Raw genomic sequence first — 15393 nt, forward strand, 5'->3', positions numbered from 1 at the left:
CGATATGCCAAAGGTTGCGGGTTCAATCCTAGTCAGGACACATACAAGAAGCAACCAATGAATGCATAAATAAGTAGAACAACAAATTGATGTCTCTCTCTCTCTCTAAAATCAATAAATAAGAAATATATAGAAGACTGAAGAAATATTTTAACAAGAGCCAAAAATAAAACAGTACTAGTGGCCTTAAGGGAACACAGAAGAGGGTTATTATGTAAATGGAATGGGAAGTGAGGTGAAGCAAAGAGAAGTCAGGGAAAACCTAATAGAGGAGATGATGTATTAAACTGAGTTTTAAAACGCAAAAAGATTCAATGTGATTGAACTTAATTCCTGTGAAGTAAATATAAAGACAAATGCAAACACATATTTAAAAACACATATTTATAAACAAATGAACAAAAATAACTACGTTATGGAGAAGTCCACAATGTCAGTTCAAAAGACATCACTCATAAAAAGAAGAAGCATTAGGGATAAATCAATGAAAGCTTCATACAACAGATAAATTATAATTTGAAGATGAGAAACAATGGATTGGTTGAGAGGAGAAAGCCGATAGTCACCATTTCCCACAATTTTTTATGAATTTTAATTGGATTCCTGGTGAAACTGATAATTGTCCCTATCAAATAGTCAAAAAACTCTTATTTCTTACAAAAACGCATAAATATTTTATTATGATTAATTTGCGAATTTGGTTTTACTTATCTAATTTTTCTTTAAAGTAAAATTATTTTTAAAGTAAAAATTTTAAAAAAACATCTACTTCATCTATAATAATAAAAGGGTAATTGCTAATTAGACCGGACATCCTTAGGGACAAAGCCGGGGCCGGAGGGAAGCCGTCCAGGACCCAGGTGCCTGCCAGCGGCCAGAGGAGGGAAGCTCGGGTCCCGGGTGCCTGCTGCTTACCGCCGGCCAGAGGGAAGCCGGTCTCAGCAGCCGGGGAAGGAAGGCCCACTCTTGCACAAATTTTCATGCATTGGGCCTCTAGTGTTATTATAATTGCATTACATTTAAACAGCATTTTTCAAGAGGTTCCCACACATCTCATAGGCTGCCACACTGTAAGAAACTGGTTAAGGTTTACACCTCAGATGATTCAGCAGAGTAGGAATAAAATACAGGTTAACTGAATTCCAATGTAGGGCTCATTTTACTATCTGAAACACGTAGTTTAAAAAGGTTATCTTTTTAAAATTATTTTTTAAACTTCTATTAACTGATTATTGTAGAATGTTTAATTTCTTAGAATCCAGTCTTTTAAAAATAGTGTGCTATAATATAAAACTTTTACGTTCACACAAATACAAGATGTATTTACTGACAAATCTGTTTCTAGTAACTTAGGTAGAAATATGTGTCCTGTACATTCACCACTCACTAACACGTACCTTAATATTATCAAAGACCCATGTATCCAGTTTTGTTACATCCTTGGCACCAAAATCCTCACTGTCAGCATCATAACTATGTGTAAAAACATGGTTTCCTGTAGCACCTGAAAAAAATAAAGGGGGAAATTTTTTTTAAACAATTTTTTAACTGTTAGAAATATGAAGTAGTCATTTAAAGATTTTTGGGAGTAACCAGAATTTTTCACAAAGCATTTTAGATTATGATGGGAAAGAGAAAGATGGGAGGAATAGTTAACATTTATTTTATGTACCATGGACCATGCTTTGTACTTTAATACATGCTGTTACTTTGTTCTCACAAGATATTCAAATTTTACAGATACACTACATGTAAGTTAACTTACTTGCCGAAGTGACAACGCTAATACACAAAAATAAACACCAAAGTTTGTCTCCCTATAAGGATTAAATTATTCAAAATATTTTCTGGTTAGAATGTTATACTCTAAAATAGATGAGTTCACTTAGTTTATAAAACTACCCAAAGCAAGAAGAAAATGCAAATAGTCATTTCTCTTATTTAAAGATTATGTGTATATTTCTCAATATTGGAGAATAGACATTGCCTATAGCAGGGGTCCTCAAACTTTTTAAACAGGGGGCCAGTTCACTGTCCCTCAGACCGTTGGAGGGCCGGACTATAGTTTAAAAAAAAAAACTATGAACAAATTCCTATGCACACTGCACATATCTTATTTTGAAGTAAAAAAACAAAACGGGAACAAATACAATATTTGTATTTGCATGTGGCCCGTGGGCCGTTGTTTGAGGACCCCTGGCTTATAGGCAAATAGCTTGACAGGGTAAACAAATATATTAATGTTATACATTTGCAATATCTTATAAAGAATCAAATCAACTTAATGAGTTTCTCAGTTAGATAGGCTCTCATAGATTAAAAGGAAGAGATAAAACAAAGTAATAACAATCTCTTACAATGTCAGTTTAGTCCTACTGACACTAGTTATTCCACTGCTCAGCCATTTTAATTCCCACATCCTAAGTAAAAATCTGAGTTGGTTTGTTGGTTACTATAAGAAAGGGAACATTCCCATTAGACTGTCTCCAATTCAGGCATTGGCCCTATCTATCAACTGTAGCCAGAAGTAGGAAGGCAAGTTAAATAAGCCACCTGTCCTCCCCAAAGCTAAACTACTGTCCAAAGAAGCGACTATAAAAATGGCAAGCAGTTTGAGGTTTTTCAGCCTGCCTTACATAATAATGTTTTATGAATGTCATACATAAAATTCTGAATATGTATTTTGCTTTCAAGACATAATGATCTTCAATTATTTCAACTAATATAATTACACCCGTGACTAAGTATGTTACAAAACGTTTCATTAAGTGAAATGATCATTCTGCTCCCACTAAAAGGCATTAAATGACATAAATTGAAAAAAATCCAGTGATTTTAGAAAGTAATATAAACTTTGTAATCAAGGATGTTCTAATACTTGCAGATTCGTACACAGAAAAAAATACACAACTAATCCAAATGGCAAGATCTTGAATATATGAAAATAGGAATCATAAGCATAAATGTTAAGGTTTAAATATTTATGTGACTACCAATTTTTTTAAAAAATTTTTTTTTACCAACTTCTTAGTAATTCATCAATGTAAGATGAACCAGACATCAGCATCAGCATCATGAGGAGTTATATGATAAGCACTTTGCTAAATGTTTCACATGAATTATCTAATTTAATCCTAAAAAAAAACTTGTGACATAAAAATCATATTTACAAAAATGCATACTGAAGTTCAGAGAAGTTATCTAACTTGTCCAAGATTATAAAGCTATTGAATGTTAGAGACATATGTCATTCCATTGAATTCAAGAGTATATAAGTGGCAAGCAGTTTGAGGTTTTTTGGCCTGCCCAATTATATGATGTGCCAGTATTTCAACTAAGAAGAAAAAAATCAAATTGACATGTTTGTCCATTGCAACACACATCCCTATTTCAGAATTGTTAAATATGTTAAAACATGTGTTTCAAAATCAATAAAATATTGTTAGTATAAAAAAATTACTATATTAATTTATTAACCTATTTACTATCTGAGAAAATATAATCAATGTCTCTTACCTTTGGCAAACATACTCACGATATCTGGGCTTCCCCAGCTCCATGTGTACTTGCTTTGATTAATAAGAGAATCAAATTCTACAGGGTTTTCCTTCCATCCTTCAGGTAATTGAGAAAAAAAAAGCAAATAATAACAAAACAATATACACATGGTGAGGTATTAGTAGCCCCTAAAGAACTATCCTTTAAATAATAACAATGAGAATTAATTGCACAACAAATGCAAAAGTAATAATAGATTTTGTTAAGTTTCTTAAAGCTTACAATAGATAATTTACTTCTTACTTAAAATACAGAATTATTTTGAACTTTTGAGAGTTAATTTCTAGGAAAACCATAGATCCACCCAATCACATTATTTTAATAGCACAGGATGATATAATACTAAAGCTTAATTCTTGATTCAATACCAGTATGTGTTTAGCTGAGGCCTACTAAAATATTTGTCAAAAGTATCTCAAAACATCCTTCACCTTGTGTCATGATTCAGAGCTAAAGAAGCAATATTTACTCAATAAATTTTTCACAGGATGAAATTGTCTAAATAGACAATACCTTTGGCAACTGCACTAACATCTTCATAAAATCCAGCTATCAGGGCTACATGACCCGGCCGTGATTCAGTTGGCACACGTGTATGAGATATCCCCCAGCTGCCTTCGTGCATTATGATATTCCTAAAAGATATTACAGATGAATAGTTAACATAGACATAATTAAGTGCTCTGTTAAGACTTTGGAAAAATAAGATTATTACAGAAGGAGTCAAAACAAAAGAAGTCAGTCAAAATTTAGGAAGGAAAAAACCCTAATCCCAGCTGAGCCCAGTCCTAGCCCTTCCACCAGTGGATTCAGTAGCATAAGTGAGCCCAGGTCCATGAACAAAGACCCACCCATGAGACAAAATAGAATCATGAGACAAAATATACCAGTGTTGTTTTAAGCCACAAAGTATTGAAATGATTTTTAAATAATAAATAACTGACATACACAATAATATTCTCTCAATGTTAAATTTTATTAGGTGTGATGATGGTACTGTGGTTATGTAAGAGAAAGTGCTTGTTCTTTAAAACATACATACTGAAGTATTTAGGGATCAAGTGTCATAGTATCTTTTCACAAATTTTTATTCTTTTTAAAATTATTCAATTACAGTTGACATTTGGTATTATTTTATGTTAGTTTCAGGTGTAGTGGTTAGGAATTTATATAATCTACTAAATCACCCACCTGATGAGTCTAGTACCCACCTGGCATTATACATAGTTATTACAACACTATTGATTATATTTTTAACTTCTTTAATTATATAACAAAAACTGACAAACAGAAAGAGAAAAGCATAAAGAAATTTGGATACCTCTGTTTAAAAACATTTTGATCAGTTCAGATCATACTTTTTCCAGAGATGTCTTTGTTCAGTTGACATGCTTACCTAATAAATGGGGCTCTAGGATTTCCCTTTTCATCAAATTCATAAAGTGCATCTGCCCGCAGCCCATCAGCAACAATGAGCACTAGTCTCCTTGCTGGAGGAGGCAATGGCGTAAACTGAGGAGTCATTCCATGAACCAAAGGAGATGTAAAATAAATGTCAAAGATGGAGGCGAAGAACACAAAATGTACGAGCAATCCCACAATAAAGAAGAGCAGCATATCTTCAAGAAAAGCTGAAAGAAGGAACAAAATTAAATCTGGGTAAACCTTAATGGAATTACATATTTTCACATATCTTGATGACAACATATAGATGGAACATATATTTTAAAACATCACATAACTCAACTTCATTTTTAGTGGTAACAATAAACATTATTTAATAATGAGATGATAATGAAATAAAATACATGATAAAGTACACTCAAGCAAAAAGAAATGATTCAAGTAGAATAAGCAATTAGCTCCAATAAACTATTTATAATAAAATTAAATGTATATTAAGCTCATAAAAACTAATATAGAATCAAAAAACAAAGAAAGAACTAAATGAGTCCTAAAATGAGCTATGTATGGTTTAGTCAAACCAAATCCTGTATAAAATAGAAAATATAACTCATGGTGCTCATATGACAGCCATTGATATTCTTAGAATTTTAACGTCATCTAAATGTGTGTAGACTTTTTCGACTTTTCCTCATCAGCTCAGCAGACTTCTAACTTCTCTTGATTATCACCAAGTTAAGCAGACAACATATATTTTTGTCCAGTTAGCTAAATTATAGGGGGGGAAAGTAGTTAAATTTTATCTGTGCTTCAGAAAATTTGCACTCACGAAGGGAACACTCTATTTTAGTTCCCTGAACACCAAAACAAGAAAGCAGGTTACACTCATTCAATCAATAAAAATTTTCTGTGCATGCCCTAACCAGTTTGGCTCAGTGGATAGAGTGTCAGCCTGCGGACTGAAGGGTCCCGGGTTCGATTCCGGTCAAGAGCATGTACTTTGGTTGCGGGCACATCCCCAGTAGGGGGTGTGCAGGAGGAAGCTGGTCAATGTTTCTCTCTCATCGATGTTTCTAACTCTCTATCCCTCTCTCTTCCTCTCTGCAAAAAATCAATAAAAATATATATTAAAAAAATGGTCTGTGTACATATTATGTGCATAACTGTGTGCAGGGGTATTACAGAGAACACCAAGAAGACACAGTCACAGATCTGATACTAAACAATGTGCAATGAAACATTTAAATAATACTGTTAAGACAGTATGCCATGAACAGCCAAGAGCAAACTATCCATGATGTCTGTTTCAAGGCAGCATTTTTCCTAGTCGATTAAGACTTTGCTTCTAGGTGTATCCTGTTTCGCTCAAATAAATTTTTATAAAAATTCTCTATAGGATTGTATGCTCTTACATTGACAGTTCATAATGAAATACTATGCAGCACTGAAAATGAATTAAACCACATTTATGATAAGGGTACATCTCACAAATATAGGCTTAATAAAAAAAATTTTTTTAAAGGCACTGACTGTTCCTTTCTCCCTAATACCACCAAACTTCTTGAAAATACTGAATACAATCTCTTTTACCTGATCATCTAATTCCCAAACAACTTAAATTGAGTCTTGGTTTCCATTATATCAGAGAGAAAGATTTCACTAAGGTAGTGAATACTGCAAAATCCAATGGCTATTTTTTCAGTTGTCTTCCATGGCTTATCCATTCCATTTGTCTTTATTAGCTATGCCTTCTTTTAAAAATAGATCTCATTTCTTGGCTTCTTTGAACATTACTTCTTTGGTTTTCCTGCTATATCTCTGACCAGTGTAGAATGGGCTCTATCTGGTCAGTGAATTTTGGAGTTACTCAAAACTTGGTTGTAGGCCCTTTTGTCTCCTCACTCTATACTTTCTGTTTAGGCATTTTTCATCATACCTTGGCTTCAGTTATCACCTATATACAAAAGTCTCAACAAAGTATAACTCCAAATCCATATATATAACTCCAACCTTGACACATCCACTTGGATATTTCAAAGAAATGCAAACTGAGTATGTTTAAAACCACACCCATGATATAACTACCACCCTTCCCAACCACCCCTCTCCACTGTCCACCCCACTCCCCACCAGGCCATGAGCCTTGTTTAGGTAGGAAGCCTCCAAACTCCCTAGTGTTAGTCTCAGGGGATGGCACCACCATTCACCCAGATATGTAAATCAGAGAACTAACAGTTATTCTTTATACACTATTCTTCTGCTGTGTAGCCATATATTATTTTTTTGTTTTGCTTTTTTCAAAATGCAAACCTGAACATCTCACCCCTTATATAAAAACCTTCAGTGCCTTCTCTCCCATCCAGATCAAGACTGAAATCCTTAATATGACTAACAAGGTCTTACCTGGACTAGCCTCCGCCTCTCTTTCTAGCCTTGTCCCATAGCACCTGCCCTTGCTTTATGGCACATTACCACACTGGCCTTTTTTCATTTCCTTACATACCCCCATGTTTCCTACTGCTGTAAGATCTTCATGGGTACAATTCCTCCCCACAGAATGCACTTCCACCCTACCCTCCATCCTCTTACCCCATTGTCTCATAACATCTGCTTGTACTTTCAAGCATCACTTCTCGCAGGACTATGCAGTCCAAATCAGAAACTAAAACCTTTACTTTAGTTTATAATTACATAACTAGGTCTTTGACTATTTGGATTGTCACTTATCCATAATTTTGTCATAGCAAGTCAGGGCTGCTCCAGCACTCATCACAGTCCTAGGCACTAAGCAAGGACTCAAATGTTCACCAAATAAATTATTTAGAATTATCACTTCAAAGGTACATGTAATATGCACTATTGCCACTAGAGGCTACCTTGCTTCTCTTTTTATGCCTCCAGAACATAACACAAAAACTGTAAAGATTCAGGATACATAAAAAAGAAAAAACACACAAATTTTATGCTTAAGTCATTTACTATACATAAAATTGCAGTGATTCCAAAATACCATCTTTCACATACTACTTATGTTATTATGGCCCAATACATGTATATTAAGCAATATTAAGCAATATTATTATTATCTTCAAACAGAATCATATTTTATTAAGTTTTACTGAAAAAGGCTCAATCATTTAGACACCTCTCAAAATAGGTGAGTAACTATTAAATTTTAAAGGACACATATCCATGTACCAATAAAAATTTATGTTGGTGGAATACTTACTACACACTAAAAAACAATACAAACTTCAATGATTATTCTGATTATGCAATGAAACACTAGCTATAAAAACCTACATTAATGTAAATCTTGCTAAGTAAAAAAAAATTCCCAATATATTACTAATAAACTATTGTTAAGTAGAGACCAGCAATTATTAATATTTTAAATTGATAAATAAACTTCTATATCGTAGAAAAGCAAGGTACTTACATAGAAGACTGGCCAGTTGATTTGTTATGAGTGTGGAAGATCACATAAACAAGTCCATGATTATAGGTTAGAAAGTAGAATCAGGAAACTACATTTTTACAGGAAGCCAATCATGAAGAAATTCTACATCCAACTTCTTACAACTCTCTGAGGAAACAAAATCTATGTTCAACCTATATTTTAGAAGTCAGACCCTAAATTAAAGCTATGTCCTTTGGGCCCTACTGTTTTTTCCAGTTAATATTTGTTTTATTTTTAAAAACCTGTTGAATATTTTCAACATATACTAATATTATATTAACTGATAACCAACTATAATAACAACATTTATGGTATACCAAGTACCAGGCATTGTGACAGCACATTCCTAATCCTGTGTACTTTCATTATCCCCTTGACAAATAGATGAGTGTGAGATGAGAGAAGTAACTTTTTTAAGGTCTCACAGCAAATTATGGTACAACTGGGATACGAACTTTGGGCTCTTAACCTGATAAGAACAATCCTCTTCAAGGACCTTAAGTGCAGGAAATTTTTAAAATTCCCCATTAGAGAGATGGAAACACTGTATATAAACTATTCATTTCTAATCATGCCCTTCCCATGCCATTCCTAATCCCCCCATGACTCCATTCCAGAAATTGGTTCCATTTTCAATCTTTCTGGCAAACTCAGTTACAATAAGGATCAGTAATCCTTTTTGTCAAGAAATATGTAACAAGCCCTAGCTGGTTTTGCTCAGTGGATAGAGCATCAGCCTCCTGACAGAAGGGTTGCGGTTGGATTCCGAGGCACATACCTTCGTTGCAGGCTCGATCATGTCCCGGACATGGTTGGGGCGCCTGTGGGAAGCAACCAAATGATGTCTCTCTCTCACATCGATGTTTCTCTCTCTCTGTCTCTCTCCCTTCCTTCCACGCTCTCTAAAAATCAATGGAAAAATATCCTTACAAAAAAATATATTTGTAACAGGATACAGCATTAGTTATTTTTAATACTATTTTCCTAAAATGAGATTTTTTTTTCTGAGTTTTTCTTCAATATATGTCTCAGGAAAATATTTAGAATTTGAACATTAGGACCTAATGTTCTATTTTTTTAAAATTCCAAAAAACTTCTGGCAAACAAAACAAAACAAAAAAAAGCTTCACTCAAATTAAAATTTTAGTTTACTGAGCCTGGGTAAACTGAAATTAAAGCCTACATTTAACTGTTGGCATCCCTTTACATGTAAGCCAATAACCTGGCCTAAGGTTACATAAGAATGCTCTATTTTAATTTTTCCACAGAACTAAAGGAGATACTTTACTGCTTGGATATAATATGTAACTTATCTGATAACATAATTACTGCTGCCTATTTACTTTGCTCCTTAAAGGAAGCTATACAGAAAGAAAGGAAATCTTAAACCTGCAAAAGGAGCAGGTTTGTGAAGAAAACAGAAGCTCTTAGGAATAGCACTCTAATACTGTTGACTAGAAACTAATATCCCCTTTACCACCTCGAACTGTAATCAAGGACTGATATAAAAGACAAACGTTGGACTTCCAAATTTAGTATGCTTCCTTTATGTGCTAACCTTTGATAAAATCAAAGCTGTCTAAAGCCTCTACGTTTTAAAATAATTAAGTTTCACTGTCAATACCTGAACTCCAGCCTAAATGGACAAGGTGCAAGGCATAGTGAAAGAAGAATGGCTTCGGACGTGAAGGTAACTGATTTTAGTTCCTTTGAATATTTATGAGTGGAGTTGACTAAGCCAGGTCAATGAACGTTTCTAGGCTTAAACTTACTTATTTTTCTACTTGATGGGACTGAATGTGATATTCTAAAGGGTCCCCTGTTGAACAAATTATGTATTACGTTCTAAGTGTTTATTGAACCCCTAACCGCTTGTTATACAAGTCGAGGCTATCAGGATATTCACAGATCCTAGCAAATCCTTTTTCTATTTACTCTCCGCACTTCCCACGCCCCACCCCCACCCCCACCCCCCTCCACCTTCGCTGTCGTTTTATAGCTTAACTTGAGGGCGAGAAGGCGCTCCCTAGAAGTGCACGAAGCCGGGGCTGTTGCCAGGCCTCCAGGGCAAGCAGGCACATGGCTGGGAAGGGAAAGATGAGAAAAGAAGCCAAATTCTAACTACTGTCCTGGGGACCCGCTACACATGCAGGGAAAATGCCACCAATTAGCGGGAACCAGAAAGAAAAAGTGAAGCGAGCTAAAGAGGCAGCGACCTGCGGGCATGGGACCAGTTTCGGTGCCACCGCACCTCTGTGCACTGGTCCCCGGATTTTACCTGGGGCTTATCCCGGTCAAGCCTGATCCGGGAGTGAGGCCACCTCAGCGCGAAGGCAGGACTCCACTCTTGGCAGAGTTCTCTGCCCACTGAAAGGATCGCCAAAAGAACGTTCCTCAGTCGCCGTCATAACGCATCTCCACCACGGAACGCCCCCTGACACCTACCTGGCCAGCAACAGTTCTCGCGATAATTCTAAGACCAGTCCTCCGTAACCCCGCCTCCTCCCTATTCCTCTAGCCAATCAAACAGGAGTGGGGGCGGGGGTTTTCATTTGAGTCAAGAGCGGCTTTGCTGGCGGGTTCTGTGAACCTCCGGGGCTGGGGTGGGGCGGGCGCAGGACGGGGCGGGGAGAAGGGGAGGGTGGAACGCGCTCTATTTCTCGCGAGACTGGAGACCAGGAAGACGCCTGCAAAGCCGGGCTGCTGGTGCAGCCGCGGCAGAGGTAGTGGGTGTTGCTGCCTCTGGACCTTCTGCCTCTGAGCGTACGCCTGGTCTCCAGGTGGAGAGGCGGGACGTGGCCAGGCCCGGGCTGTGGCGGTGCGCAGTGCCCGCTGAGGCGGAGGGGACATTCAGGCTGCGGCCTGTCAGGGCCAGTCAGGGAGGTGCCCACACGCCTGACAGGATAAGATGGCGGCGATGGTGCCTGGAGGTGGTGGCAGTGGTAGCGGCGGCGTGAATCCATTTCTCAGTGATTCAGACGAGGATGACGACGAGGTAGCGACGACCGAGGAGCGGCGGGCAGGACTTCGGCTGGGTTCCGGGGGCGACCTAGATCCTGGCTCTGCGGACTCGCTATCGCCTCAGGATCCCGTGGCCTTAGGGAGCAGTGCACGGCCAGTGCTCCCTGGGGAGGCGGCGGCTGCGGTGGCACTGGGGGGCAGTGGGGAGCACCCGGCCCGATTGTCAATTGATGCGATCGCAGCTCAGCTGTTGCGCGATCAATACTTGCTGACCGCCCTGGAGCTGCACACCGAGCTGTTAGAGAGCGGCCGCGAGCTGCCTCGGCTGCGCGACTACTTCTCCAATCCCGGCAACTTCGAGAGACAGAGTGGGACCCCGCCGGGGATGGGGGCGCCAGGGATCCCTGGAGCCGTCGGCATTGGAGGCGCCGGAGGTCGGGAGCCAAGCATGACGTCGGGCGGGGGACAGCTCAGTAAGTGAAAGCAGCCTGTCTCGCCCGCAGGGTTGTTAGGGCTGTGGGGGAGGGTGTTTCTGGGCGGATACTGAATATTATGGACATTTTTTAGACAGTTGCGGGGGGTTGGGGTCTTTTGCGGTGACTTCTCCCTCCGCCTGCCTTCATCCCTTGGCTGAACTTGCACTGGCTCCTGGCTCCCTAGTTGGTGTCTGTATCTATAAAAATATCCAGCGTTTCTAGTTCACTGGCTATTACAGGACTCCAGACGTCTCCCTTGCAAACTGGCTTATCGCTTTAATCATTTTTCCCTTCTCTCCAATTTCCTTGAATCGCCATTACCAGGAAATAGTGTTTCTTAAACTGTTCGCTGTAATTTGACCGAAAGTCAAGAGCAAGAAAAGAATAGGAAATATTGTTGCTCTGTCCCCACTAAAGACCTTTTGTCTTTGGGATGACTTTCTCATTCCAAAAAAAAAAAAAAAAAGATGGGGTTTTCAACTGCATGAAATATGTTCTCTTTCAATATACACAATTTAATTCAATTGCTATGCCTTAATTTCAGTAGTTTCCAAAATGACAGGAAATCTAATGAGCAAGGTAGGCAAGTTCAATCTGCAGTCTATCCTAGTCCCATCACGCCGAAGCTTTTTTAACCTGCATAAGTTAGAAATTTACTTTTTTTACTTGTTAAAATCATTTTTAGCAGCACAGAGTAATCATTTACCCCATTCATCATATACCATATTTTTAATTGAATCTATTGGGGTTACATTAGTTAATAAAAGTATATAGGTTTCAGGGGTACAGTTCTATAATATTGTGTGTACACCATTCCAAGTCATGTCTCTTTCCATTACCACTTACTAGGTGTACCACTTAATAATGCGGATTTTATAATCAAAGAAAACGTGATAACTTCAAGAGAAACATCAAAAGTGCTTTATTCAAAGTAATGTCCATCTCTAGCTACACATTTCCCCTCTTTAGGTAATTTGTAGATACTGTCCCAATAGAACTTCTCTTGTTTTGAGGCAAACCATTCAGAGACCGAGTTTTCCACTTCTTCGTACGTTTTGAAGTGCTGCTTAGGAAGTGCGAGTGCCATCGATTGGAACAAGTGGTATCCTAAGCAGCAAGGTCTGGTGAATGTGGCAGGTGGGTTAATACTTCCCAGGCAAGATCTTTTAACATGTCTTTAACTGGTTTTGAAGTGTGTGATGGTGCGTCATCATGAAGCAAAATTACTTTGTCGTGTCTTCTGGCATATTCTGGTCGTTTCACGATCAAAGCGTGATTCAAATTGATTATTTGTTGTCAGTAGCAATCAATATTAACAGTTTCACCTGGTTTTAGAAGCTCATGATACACCTTCCTGATCCCACCAAACACGGAACATTGTCTTCTTTCCGAAGCAGTTTGGCCTTGCAGTCAATGTTGATGGTTGACCTGGATCAACCCATGATTTTGTGCGTTTGGGATTCTCGGAATAAATCCACTTTCCATCGCCAATCACAAATCGATGCAAAAAAGACGTTCTTTCATGCTGTTGAAGCAACATTTTACTGATGACTTTTCGGTTTTCCATTTGTCTCGTTCAGTTGATGTGACACCCATTTTCCTTCCTTTAAAATCTTTCCCATTGCTTGTGAATGATCAGAAATTGTTTGCTGAGCAACGTTTAATCTTTCTGCAAGTTGTTTTTGAGTTTGACATGCATCTTCATCCAATAATGCTTGTAATTGTTGGTCTTCAAACTTTTTCAGTTGACCTGGACGTTCTTTGTCTTTCACATAGAAATCATCACTTTTAAAGGGTTTAAACCAGCGTTCACAAGTATCTTGAGATGGAGCATGTTCACCATAAGCTTCCCGAAGTATACGATAACTTTTTCTTCAAAATAAAGTAATGAATTAAAACTTCCTGCAAATGTTCTTTTTTTGGTACGAAATTTGACATTTTTAAGTGTAAAAATGTCTATGATGTTAACACCTTCAGCAAATTTGACATGAAGTTTTGAAGCTTGTCAATACAACAAAATAGCACACATATCAAATCGCATATATATCAACATATGTGTAACTCCATCTATTGAAAAAAATCCACATTATTAACTGGTACACCTAGTATTCCTCCCTTTACCCTCTCTTACCAGCCCCCATGCCCCGTTCCCTCTGGTAATCACCATACTGTTGTCATTCTATTAGGGTTGGGTTTTTTTTCTTTAGTTTTTTTGTTTTTTACTTAATCTCTCCTTTTTCACCCAGCTCCCCTCCCCACCCCCTCTGACAGTTGTCAGTTCATTAGATTCCACATTTAAATCATATGGTACTTGTTGTCTTTCTTTGAATGGCTTATTCTTTTTTTATTAATTTTAAAAAATTGATTTCAGAGAAAGGGAAAGGGAGAGAGACAGAGAAACATCAATGTGAGAGAGAAACTTCACTGCTGAACATACCCAACCAGGGATTGAACCCGAAACCTGGGCATGTGCCCTGACCTGGAAAGAAACTGGTAACCTTTCAGTGCATAGAGCAATGCTCAACCAATAGAGCCACACAGGCCAGGGCTAAATGGCTTATTTCACTTAGCATAATACTCTCCAGGTTCATCCATGCTGTCACAACAGATAAGATTTCCTTGTTTTTTATGGCTGAGTGTTATTCCATTGTGTAAATGTCCCACAGCTTTTTTATCCACTTATCTGCTGATGGACACTTAGGCTGCTTTCAAATCTTAGCTATTGTAAATAACGCTGCAATGAACATAGGGGTGCAGATATTCTTTCAAATTATTGTTTTTGGTTTCTTGGGATATATTCCCAGAAGTCGAATCCCTGGGTCATAAGACAGTTCCATTTTTAATTTTGGGGGCTAACTCCATACTGTTTTCCACAGTGCTTGCACCAATCTACATTCCCACCAACAGTGCATGAGCGTTCCCTTTAATCCACATCCTCGCAAACACTTGTTTGTTGATTTATTGATGATAGCCATTCTGGCAGGTGTGAGGTGATATTGTGATTTTAATTTACATTTCTCTGACGATTAGTGACCCTAAACATCTTTCCATATGTCTATTGGCCATCTCTATCTTTTTTGGAGAAGTTTCTGTTCATGTCCTTTGCCCATTTTTAGTTGGATTGTTTGTTTTTTGGTGTCAAAGTTTATAAGTTACTTATAAATTTTGGATATTAACCTCTTATCAGATATATCATTGACAAATATGTTTTCCCATTCAGTGGATTATGTTTTCATTTTGTTGATGTTTTCCTTTGCTGTGCTAAAACCTTTCAGTTTGGCCCTGGCTGGTGTGGCTCAGTTAGTTGGAGCATAGGCCCATGTACCAAAAGATGGCGGGTTCGATTTCTGGTCAGGGTACAATGGGAATTCATACAGGAAGCAACTGATCAATATTTCTGTCTCACATTGATGTTTCTCCCTCTCCCTCTCTCTCTCACTTCTCTCTAAATAAAAAATAAATTTAAAAAATCAATAAAATCTATTAAACTTTTTAGTTTGATGTAGTCTCATTTATTTTTTTCTTTTGTTTACC

General features: G+C 37.7%; 2 protein-coding genes across 10 annotated transcripts in view; one reads left to right on the forward strand and one right to left on the reverse strand.

The window, feature by feature from the left end:
• PIGN (phosphatidylinositol glycan anchor biosynthesis class N) overlaps nt 1–10882 on the reverse strand; it is an 80543-nt gene extending 69661 nt beyond the window's left edge. For 2 of the 6 annotated variants that reach the window (XM_059706245.1, XM_059706242.1), the window contains exons 1-6: nt 10701–10881; nt 8402–8548; nt 4955–5189; nt 4072–4193; nt 3517–3615; nt 1398–1504 (exon numbers count right to left, since the gene is read on the reverse strand). In XM_059706245.1, the coding sequence (XP_059562228.1) occupies nt 1398–1504; nt 3517–3615; nt 4072–4193; nt 4955–5175 (549 nt within the window). In that variant the 5' untranslated portion in view covers nt 5176–5189; nt 8402–8548; nt 10701–10881. Of the gene's footprint in view, nt 1–1397; nt 1505–3516; nt 3616–4071; nt 4194–4954; nt 5190–8401; nt 8564–9200; nt 9225–10700 lie in introns of those variants that run through there. The other 4 variants (XM_059706247.1, XM_059706243.1, XM_059706246.1 and 1 more) reach the window with 4 other exon arrangements.
• A 191-nt stretch (nt 10883–11073) lies between these two features.
• RELCH (RAB11 binding and LisH domain, coiled-coil and HEAT repeat containing) overlaps nt 11074–15393 on the forward strand; it is a 100972-nt gene continuing 96652 nt past the window's right edge. For all 4 annotated transcript variants that reach the window (XR_009454106.1, XR_009454105.1, XM_059706261.1 and 1 more), the window contains exon 1: nt 11074–11856. Coding sequence is in view for 2 of the 4 variants with exons in the window: in XM_059706261.1 (XP_059562244.1) it covers nt 11331–11856 (526 nt within the window). In the remaining 2 variants the exon portion in view is untranslated. The remainder of the gene's footprint in view (nt 11857–15393) is intronic.

Source organism: Myotis daubentonii, chromosome 8, assembly GCF_963259705.1.
Source record: "Myotis daubentonii chromosome 8, mMyoDau2.1, whole genome shotgun sequence".
Taxonomy (NCBI): domain Eukaryota; kingdom Metazoa; phylum Chordata; class Mammalia; order Chiroptera; family Vespertilionidae; genus Myotis; species Myotis daubentonii.